We start from the raw sequence: 10,359 nt of genomic DNA, 5'->3' as shown, positions 1-10,359 counted from the left end.
ATGCCCAGCACGCTTCCACTGCGCCACTCTGCTGGACGAGGGAGCGGGGAAAGGTTACAGGTATTTCAATTGCAATCAGCATGGTGGCCATGTTTTGATTGGTTTGGTTTGGTGTTTATTTTCTTCCAAAAATGAAAGGGGAAACCAAAGCAAAAGGCGGTAGGCCTGACTAGGCCTTGGCTCCCTGATACAGGCGGCAGCACGCACCTTTAGCGCCTAAGCAGGACAAACAAAGAAACTAAATAATATAACAACAATGACACAAACAAGCATGAATTGAGTAAATCAATGACACCAAATAAAATAACAATATGAATAAACAAGCATGAATTAAATACATCAATGACAACAAATAATATAACAACAATAAGACACAAACAAGCATGAATTGACAAATTTTATGCCGCAGGATGTTTTGATGGGAACAAAGACTAGTCAAAAACATATATTATTGCGAGTATAGGCCACAAAACGAAACAAGATTCTCTTCCAAATATTTTTTATAAATTTTTTAAATACCTTAGTTGAGTTGATGATGTGACAGACCCTGCCACAGAAGAGAGAGAGAGGGAGCAAAAAAAAAGTAGCAGAGCGTGGTTTCGATCCACGGACCTCTGGGTTATGGGCCCAGCACGCTTCCACTGCGCCACTCTTTTTTTTTCTTTATTGCCTGGCTTAGACACAAAAATAACAGTAACACACACGAACATATATACACAGCGTTCAAATAGCCTGTACCCACAAGGGGCAGGCATTGTCATGTTAAAATTCCTTGAGTACCGTCAAGGGCTCCAGCCTTGACAGCCACTCGGGAACACAAGTTTGTAATTTCGCCGTCTCCAGCCATATCTGTACGCTTTCTCGGAAATACATGCGTGCCGGTCTTGCATCCGAATCGCAGTGATAACCGGCCATTCGAGAGCGCCATATACTGTGGAGGCACATTAACATTACTTGGTCTAATGGGACGTCATCCTGGTTATCCGTTGGCAAGTATCTAATGCCATGAGCATCAAGTGGCAACTCTTTTTTTTGAGTGTCCTTTGGAGCACATCCCACAAATACACCCCCTCCCAGCAATGAAGAAACACATGATCTATTGTCTCCGGCTATTTACAAATGAGACAGTGGGCTCCCCACGGAAGGAACAAGCCCTTTTTCTCCAGAAATGATTTTACCGTCAATGTACCGGTGTGTAACATGAAGAAAAATGTTTTTGCTCCAGCTGACACTTTCATTTTCTTTACACGTTTCAATACATTACTGCCTTTGCCTCCAGAGTATAAGGCCCTGTGCAAGGGCACCGGGGAACCTACATCACAAAGATTCTTGTATAGTGTTTTCTTGTCAACTTTACTCAAATACTCCATCGAAAAACGTACGCGAAGGAATTTCACACTTAGAACAATCTCTCTAAAGAATCCAAAAATACGGCCAGGCATACATCCGGTGTCAACCACAACATCAGGCAACGCTCGACCTAGCCTTTGTTGGCAAACAGCTCGCAGGAATGGGTCTCTTACATCCCTAAAAAAAAATAAACCGGTTCACGATCTGGCGAAAAAATAAATGGCCCAACCCAAGCCCGCCACACTTCACCTGCCTAAACAAATTTGTCCTCCTGCACCTCTCCCAAGTGGAGGCCCAAATGAACACGGCAAAAATTCGGTGCAGTTTTTGCACATTAACACGAGAACAATGCAATACTTGCATCACATACCATAACTTGCTTAATAAAAATAGGTTACAAACTGTTGCTCTTGCAAATATTGACAAGTGGGCGTTTTTCCACTTCTCCGCTTTCTCGTGGGTTTCTTGGATCTGCTGTGTCCAGTATGGCTCGGTGTCCTTATAAAACTCTAAAGGCACTCCCAGGTATTTGACAGGCGTTATAGCCCATGACATATTGTCGCGAGTGGAAGAAAAAGACGAGTAGCGATTGCGGCGCGCCGACGACGATGTTGCTGCTGGTGGACCTGCCTGTTTTGTTCTGTGCTTTCTGTCTTCACCCGTTCTCGCCGCCGGCCTGTACGTCAAGCCGTGACATTTGGTGCAGGTGCTGGGTAACGCATCTCATGCAGCGCACCCCACCTCGTAGTTCGAGCCCCGTCCTAAGTCCTGGCCGTCGAGTTTTCTTGGAGGAGCCCTCGGCAGAAACTAAGACTCGGGCTAGCCGACGTCAGCAAGGCCAAGCGCCGGAGTTCGGACTCTTGCCCGAGGGATCGCGGACATCTAGGACAGCCAACGTCACCATGGCGTCCCAGTCACAACAAACCGACCCCGCGATTGCGTCGAGGATCGTCTACGTGCCTGTCACTCCAAGATCTGTCGTCCCGTTCCGTGACGATGGCCTCGACGATGTTGAAGACTGGGTCCAGCACTATGAAAGAGTAGCTCGACATAACGGGTGGACTCCCGACCAATGCCTGCAGAATCTGTACTTCTCTCTGGAAGCCACAGCAAAGTATTGGTTTGAGAACCATGAGGCTTCTTTAACATCATGGGAGACATGCAAGAGCGAACTGGTACGCACGTTCGCGAACCAACACCGGCGACAGCAAGCAGAAGATCTGCTCCACGCTCGCATCCAGGGACCCACCGAAAGCGTCAGAAGCTTCGTCGAAGACGTGCTGCGTCTGAGTGCCCGCGCCGACCCGCGGGCTACTGAGGAGAAAAAGGTACGGGCGTTGATGAGGGGTGTCCGGAATGACATCTTTGGAGGCCTCATACGCAATCCTCCGACCACAGTAGCCGGATTTGTCGCCGAAGCTACAAATATCGAGCACGCATTGGCGACAAGAACCAGTCACTTTCAGAGACTGAGCGCCCTTCCTGCCGTCTCAAGTCTTGCCTCGTCTGGCCTGGGCGGAGTTGGTCTAACCGATGTTCGAGAAATAATTCGCGACGTCATCCGCGAGGAGCTGAAAAAGCTCTTCCCTTCTCCTGAGCAGCCCGCCTCTGTCTCCATCGCGTCGGCCGTTCGCGAGGAACTGCGACACACGCTGGCGCCAGAAGACGTCCCAATTGTAGCTGCAGCCGACCCACAAACTCTGAGCTACGCCGCCGCAGTTCGTCGTCCGCCTCCCGCCCATCGCCAAGTCCAGAGCGCTCCCGATTCTGGCCTTCAACGCCGCGAGTTCCTGCACCCGTCTGATGCCCGCCTGGGACCGCCGAGACGCAGGAAGACCGACATCTGGAGGACTGCGGACCGGCGACCATTTTGTTTTCACTGCGGTGAGTCTGACCACATGTATCGCTCCTGTCCATACCGCGAGCTTGGCCTAAGGGGTTTTACTCGGGCTGATCCGTGCCCCCGCTACGGTGAACAGCCCCGCGACATACAAGACTACCTTCGACGTTCTCCATCACCGGTTATAGCTCCTCCTCGCACCGCCTGGACCCTCGCCCTTTCACAGAGGCCAAGATCCTCGGTCCGTGGCCACAACAGTCAACTGCCATCAAGGCTTACAAGGCACTCTTTCGCTTTTTGAGAGCGACTGCCTTAATTGACAGACTGTGATTATTTCCCTTTACTTCTCTCTTTCCTCTTTAATTCCCCTCATTCCCTTCCCCTGTGCAGGGTAGCCAACCGGAATCCTTTCTGGTTAACATCCCTGCCTTTCCCTCTCTCTCTCTCTCTCTCTCTCTCTCTCTATTGCGAAAAATACTGCTGTCTTAACATGTGCCACGAGACAGCAAACATTATACAATGGTCATCAAACAGAAACTATCCGATTTTATGGCTGTGCTATTTCTGTTATGACGTGTTCAAGGCACAAAAATGTCTCATTTCAGCAGTCATTACACATGGCAAAAGAAAGCACACACATTATACAGTGACTATGGGCACGACATACGATCAATCTCACCCAGAAACAACACTAGATTTGTACATCCACCGTAACAGAGAACACACAAGGAGATTCATCATTATACACAACCTATCACAATATCATTGTGCGCTGAATGCGAAAATATGAGGAACTTGCAAAGAAAGCAAAGTGAGTAAAGATCACAGCGATACAGGAGTATTCATTCATTACCCGCTTTATAAAGTCTCCATGACTGGCCCACTGGCCACGGACAGCTCAGTCGCGACTACAGGCCAAGAAAAACAGGTGTGCTACCCTTCGCTCCAGAACTACATCTGGTAGTCTACGGCCCAGAAAGGTGGTTTCCGCTGACGCACTGGGCGCCCGCGGCTGTGCGAACTGGAAGTCCCTGGGTCGCTTTGCTCCGGAAAACTACAACTGCTGTCCTCTGTGGATTCGTGCGCAGTGGTGCGGCCACTTTCGGCTGACTTTGACGGCCTATATTCCTTCCCCCCCTCGTTGCGCGAAGCGTTATCCAGGGTATCTGCAACAGGAGGCGACACATTTTCGGACATTTCGGCACTTGTTTCAGCTAGAAGCTTGTTTCGAGTTGCTGCCATTGCATTATCAGCAGCGTGTGCTAAGCCTGCATAGGAATAATCTATGCTTGGCGGGCTTGGAATATTTTCTGGGGCCGGCAGTACCCGGACCAGTTTAGAAGCATTCCAGACCTTACCATCACTCAGTAAGAAAGTGCTTGGACCAACCTGTCGCTGGACTTTGAAAGGTCCAATGTATTTGGATGGACCTGTTCTGAATGACCGCACCTTCACTGTGTCACCGATTTGCACGGCCGTTGGCTTTGCGCCTCTACGTCTATCAACGTAGTATTTCATTTGCTGTTGCTTATTTTCAACCCTTTGTCGCACCTGTGTTTGCTCCGAAGATGTGTGTTCTGGAGACGTTGCTGTAGCGGAAGTTTGAGGCAAGTTCCAGGTGCTTTGCTGCGAATTATGAAAGGAAGTACAGCTCATGTCGAGTTTCGAGCGCGGTTGCCGGCCGTGCAGCAGGACTGCAGGTGACACGCCCGTAGTTGAGTGGGGTGTGAGCCGGTACCATCCCAGATGTTGCAGGACAGCTTGTTTAACGGGTTCTCCTTGGAGTTGAGCTATTTGAATGGTCTCCTTCAAAACTCTGTTGAATCTTTCAATAAGACCATTTGCTTGAGGGTAGTAATTTGATGACCGCAAATGCTGTATACCTCTCTCTTTTAGAAAGTCTTTGAATTGTCTCGAAACAAATTGTGGCCCATTATCTGTAACTATTGAGTCTGGAAAACCCTCCCTGCTAAAAACAGAGATCAGAAAGTCAATGACATCGTGGGATGTTACTGAAGGAGTGAAGTAGACTTCAGGCCATCTGGAATAATAATCCATTAACGTTATGGCATACGTTGGACTCGGCGGAAAGTTCAAAGGCCCCACAATGTCCATGGCTAGCTTCTGCCAGGGGCGGTCCGGCCAGGGAACTGGCTGGAGGGGTGTGAAGGATGGCTTAGCTGACTTGTCAGCTGCTTGACATATGAGACAGTGTTTGATGCATTCCTCTACCTGTCTATCAAGCTGTGGCCACCAGTAGCGTTCTCTTAGCAGTTCTTTTGTGCGGACTATGCCCGGATGTGATTCATGGGCCAACTGTAGGAAAGTGGGACGAAGTACTTCAGGAATTACCACGCGATCTGCTCGCATTAGTAGACCATCTACAAAGGATAATTCCTCTTGGATGTGAAAGAATGGCACAAGATCAACTGACAGAGCCTTCTTGTGCAACCAGCCCTTGCTGAGCTGACTGATGACCTTTTGCAGGGTAACGTCAGAAGCTGTTGCATTTTGTACAGTTGCCTTGTCGACTACTGGTGTTACCAGAGAAACGATTTCTTCCTCCTGATTGTCAGAATTTTCTGCGACGGGCAGCCTGGACAAGGCGTCTGCCACATAATTTTGTGTGCCCTTGCAGTACTCTATTTGGAAATTGTAATTCAGCAACCGAGCTGTCCAACGAGAGATGCGTAGTGGTCGGCGACCCGAATCGCCGGCGGAAAGCAAAGCAACCAATGCCTGATGATCGGTTCTGAGTGTAAAACGTCTACCCCACAGATATACATGCCACTTTTCGCAAGCAAACAAACAGGCTAGTGCCTCACGTTCACCAACTGAGTATTTTCTCTCAGCCGGCGACAGAGCGCGTGACGCAAAAGCAATTGTATGAAGGTGCGACCCTTCTTTCTGCTGTAGTACAGCTCCCAAGCCAACGTCTGAGGCGTCAGTGGTGACTACGACAGGTAATTCTGGGGTGAACATTTGCACAACAGGTTTGCATGCCAAACGTGCCTTAACTTGATCAAAACTATTCTGAGCTTCCACCGTCCATTCAAATGATTGACCTTGTCGGAGCATTTTCCGCAACGGTTCCACTAAATCTGCATAATGATGCAGGAACTTGGCGTAGTAGCCAGCTAGACCTAGGAATGATTGCAGCGACTTGACGTTCGTAGGGGAAGGTGCATTAACTATAGCTTTGATTTTCGATTCCATGGGAGAAATACCCTGGGTCGACAGGTTGTGCCCCAAGAATGTGAGTTCCCTTACTGCAAAAACATATTTCTGATTCAATTTCATTCCTGTTGTGGAAATGCGAGACAGCACTTCAAGTTGCGATCGTGCTCCGCCTTGGTCCGTCCCCACACCAAAATGTCATCCAAATAGCACACTACGCCCGTACAGCCTTTCAACACGTGTGACATAAGCTTTTGAAATGTTGCCGGAGCAGAAGCTAAACCAAAACAGACTCTTTTAAACCTAAATAGTCATTCATGGGATATGAACGTTGTCAACTCACGACTTGTTTCCGTGAGTCCCACTTGATGGTATGCTGAAGCCAAGTCCAGCTTTGAGAACCACGTAGCTCCTGCGAGCAACTGCAAGAGTTCCTCCATGTGCGGAAGTGGGTAGCCGTCGACGACAATAGCTTTGTTGGGCTCCCGCAAGTCCACACACAGGCGAAGGGAGCCATCCTTCTTTTTCACGACGACCAGCGGAGACACCCACTCCGATGCGTCGACGCGTTCGATGATGTCCTCGCGCTCCAGGCGCGCGAGCTCGTCGGAGACTTGTTGTCGCAGTGCTAGCGGAAGGCGTCTCAGCTTCGCACTGACGGGAGGAACATCTGGTCGGCGGTTGATTTGATGGACGTAGTCCTTGACAAAACCGAGATCACTCGAAAACAAGGCTTCAAATCCTGGCGGTGTGTTCTCCGGAACCTCGAACGAATGACAAGTGGCTTGGAGACAAGTGAGGGTTGACCCCATCACGTTGATGTGCAGTTTCTGAATGGCGTCAAGGCCCAGCAACGAAGATCCTTGTCGAGTGACATGAAAAGTTACCGATGCTTGAGTATCGTTGTACTGTATGTCAGCTTCGAAGGTGCCCAGTGTGGGAATCAACTTGCCGGAGTAGTCCCGGAGAGCCAGGGTTGACGACGACAGAGTGTAAAAGCGTGCAAAATATTTCCGAAAATCAGCATTGTTGACAAGAGAAATGGCAGCCCCAGTGTCGACAAGTAGAGGAACTGGGTTTCCTTTAAACGTTACGGTAGCTATTATCTCTTTCTTATTTTGTGGCAATTCTATGCCCAGAATATGCGGAGAATTCAGGATGTGTACTTCCTCCACGGTAGAGGCCGGCGCCTGCGACGCGCGAAGTGTCGCGGACTGATGCTGTGAGCGACAGACTAGAGCGAAGTGTCCAATTTTCCTACAATTGTTGCAACGACGATTGCGGACTGGACAGTTTCTTGCGTTTGCATTATGTTTCGGAGAGCCACAACGATAGCAATACGGTTGACGACCCCCTTCCTGGCTTTCTCGCTCGAACTCCGGGCGCCTTCTTCCATCTTGGCTGCTTCTACCTCCTTCGTCGGTTCCGGGGACGCCACGGTGGAAACCCGACGCTGTGTAACTGCGCCATCCGCCTTCTTGCTCACGAGCACGAGCGGGCGTTCGAAAACCTGAAGTTGCTTGACGAATGCATCCCTGTTCGATCGTCGGATTTTCCGTTACAGGTTCGTCGACGCGATAAACCGGCGTTCCCTCATAAGCTGCATTTGCTTGCTGTACGGCTTCTAAAGCTTTGCCAATTTCTTCTGCCTTGGCCAGCGTAAGCGTTCGGCCAGCGTTCAGAAAACGTTCGCGCAACGCTGGGTTTGAGACGCCTTCGATGATCTGATCTCGGACGCGCTCGTCGAACGCCGAGCCAAATTCGCACGTCAACGCAAGTTGTTTAACTGCCGCTACATACTGGGTAAATGGCTCACCGGGCAGTTGAAGTCTCCGGAAAAAACGGTGTCTCTCAACGATGAAATTCGTTGTGTCTGCGAACAACAGGTCCAAGCTCCCGACTAACTGTGCGTATTCGTCTGTGGTCGTCGCTTCCGTGGCAGGCTCAAGCGGCGTCTGCGGAAGTGCTTCAGACGTTATGCCGGCGACTGCGGACGCTTGCCTAGTTTCTTCATTGTTGAAATGCTGGCGCTGTCCCTCTGCTCCGAGCAGCGTGAGAAGGAGTGCCGCTTTCCGCTCCGGTGCCCAGTCGCTACCACCGGCCGACAGGAGGTACGCCTCGAAAAGTTTGAACCAACGCTTCCACGGCACTGCAGGCGAACCGGGCGCAGACAAAAACGGCGCGGGAGTGAGGCCTGACGCCATGCTGACGCAAAGTCTCTAAAGTTGCAGGAGAAGGTGGAGCGGGGCAGCAAAACACAGGGCCAGTCGAAGCAAATGGTACGTCAGTCGGGGCAAGCGTACAAACGTCACTTACTGTGATCCCATCCTCGTCGCCAAAATGTGGTGTTGCATGAACACCCCGGCAAGGCCCGCAACGGGCCGCTGAAGGACACGACTCGGTTCCGAGCGGAACAAAAGCGGGCTTGCGCCCGTTCCCCACGGTTTTATTCACACAGCAAACAAAGTCATTGTTGTTAGACCAGATTTACAAATCAGCTAAGTGAATTGTGTGTCGACCCAAGAGGGCGCCACACAACAGAACCTCCGCCTACGGTGGAATGTCCCAGCTCGACCGATGGCATCCTTGGAAGCGCGAATCGTTTTGTAACCTCTAGCAATGTGCACATTCTGATCGACGGACGCGACGTAACGGCGCTTGTGGACACCGGCGCCGATTACTCGGTCTTCAGCGGAAGTTTCTCTCGGCGTCTTCGCAAGGTTACCACCCAGTGGGACGGACCGCCCATACGTACCGCGGGAGGCCACATCGTAAACCCTGTTGGCAAGTGCACTGCCCGCGTCGAGATCCATGGTGAGACGTGCCCCGCCACATTCGTGATATTGGAGAATTGCTCTAAAGATGTTATTCTGGGCATGGATTTTCTCCGTGAATATGGCGCCGTAATCGACATAGGGCAGAACAGGTTGACCCTCCGCGCACGTTCTTCATCGCCAGTACCGCCTCGGGCCACAGGCTTTGCGATGAAAGTTGATGCCGACCATGTCCACTTGCCGCCGTTGTCGACAGTTTTCCTGCCGGTCCGAGCCGATACAACAGCATGTGGAGAAGGCGTTCTGGAAGGCAGTGTCCAGCTGTTACTTACGCGTGGCATTGGTGTTGCGCGAGGGGTCGCAAATGTTCAACGAGGGTGTGCCAACATCTTCGTGACCAACTTCAGGAACGAGCCGCAGCACCTGACAAAAGGGTCAGTTATAGCCCAAATGGAAGAACTTAGCGGCGTTCGTGAAGCTGTTGCGCTGGCTACAGAGGCGGCCCCGCCCGAGTCTCGAGACCCTACAACGTTGCCCCTGGATATCGACCCCAAACTTGAGCCTTCCCAAACACGTGAACTGCTCTTTCTTTTGCATCGGTGCAATAACTGTTTCGCGACGACATCCCGAGTTCGCCAGACACCCGTCGCCAAGCATCGAATTATTGTCGACACCGCAACGCACCCGATTCGTCAGCCGCCGTACCGCGTTTCCTTGAAGGAAAGGGAAACCATACAGGAGCAAGTGCGCGAAATGATAAAGGACGACGTCATCCAACCATCCAACAGTCCGTGGTCCGCACCTGTAGTACTAGTGAAGAAAAAAGACGGGACCCTACGATTTTGCGTCGACTACCGGCGACTCAACAAGGTGACCAAGAAGGACGTGTACCCACTACCACGCATCGACGACACCCTAGACCGTCTTCGTCATGCCCGCTATTTTTCGTCCATCGACTTGAAGAGTGGATATTGGCAAATTGAAGTGGATGAGCGCGACCGCGAAAAGACTGCATTTATAACCCCGGATGGCCTCTACGAGTTTAAGGTGATGCCGTTTGGCCTGCGCCCGCGACATTTCAACGAGTCATGGATACTGTGCTCGCCGGTCTAAAGTGGCAGACATGTCTCGTGTATCTGGATGACGTTGTCATCTTCTCAAGCACTTTCTCAGACCATCTGGTGCGTCTTGAAGCGGTTCTTGAAGCTCTTCTGGACG

General features: G+C 50.9%; 1 protein-coding gene across 1 annotated transcript; it reads right to left on the bottom strand.

Moving 5' to 3' along the window:
- Positions 1 to 4,029: 4,029 nt before the first annotated feature.
- On the bottom strand, positions 4,030 to 8,924 carry LOC149325366 (uncharacterized). The gene is made up of 2 exons (XM_089563300.1): positions 6,711 to 8,924; positions 4,030 to 4,356 (listed from the first exon to the last, which is right to left on the bottom strand). Exons 1-2 carry the CDS (start codon positions 8,569 to 8,571, stop codon positions 4,142 to 4,144), a joined length of 2,076 nt encoding a protein of 691 aa, XP_089419426.1. The 5' UTR covers positions 8,572 to 8,924; the 3' UTR covers positions 4,030 to 4,141.
- Between the last annotated feature and the right edge of the window lie 1,435 nt (positions 8,925 to 10,359).

This window comes from Amblyomma mixtum, chromosome 10 (assembly GCF_055824585.1).
Source record: "Amblyomma mixtum isolate Tamu chromosome 10, ASM5582458v1, whole genome shotgun sequence".
Lineage (NCBI taxonomy): Eukaryota > Metazoa > Arthropoda > Arachnida > Ixodida > Ixodidae > Amblyomma > Amblyomma mixtum.
Note: the sequence above shows the minus strand (reverse complement) of the source record. Positions and strands in the feature narration are given on the sequence as shown.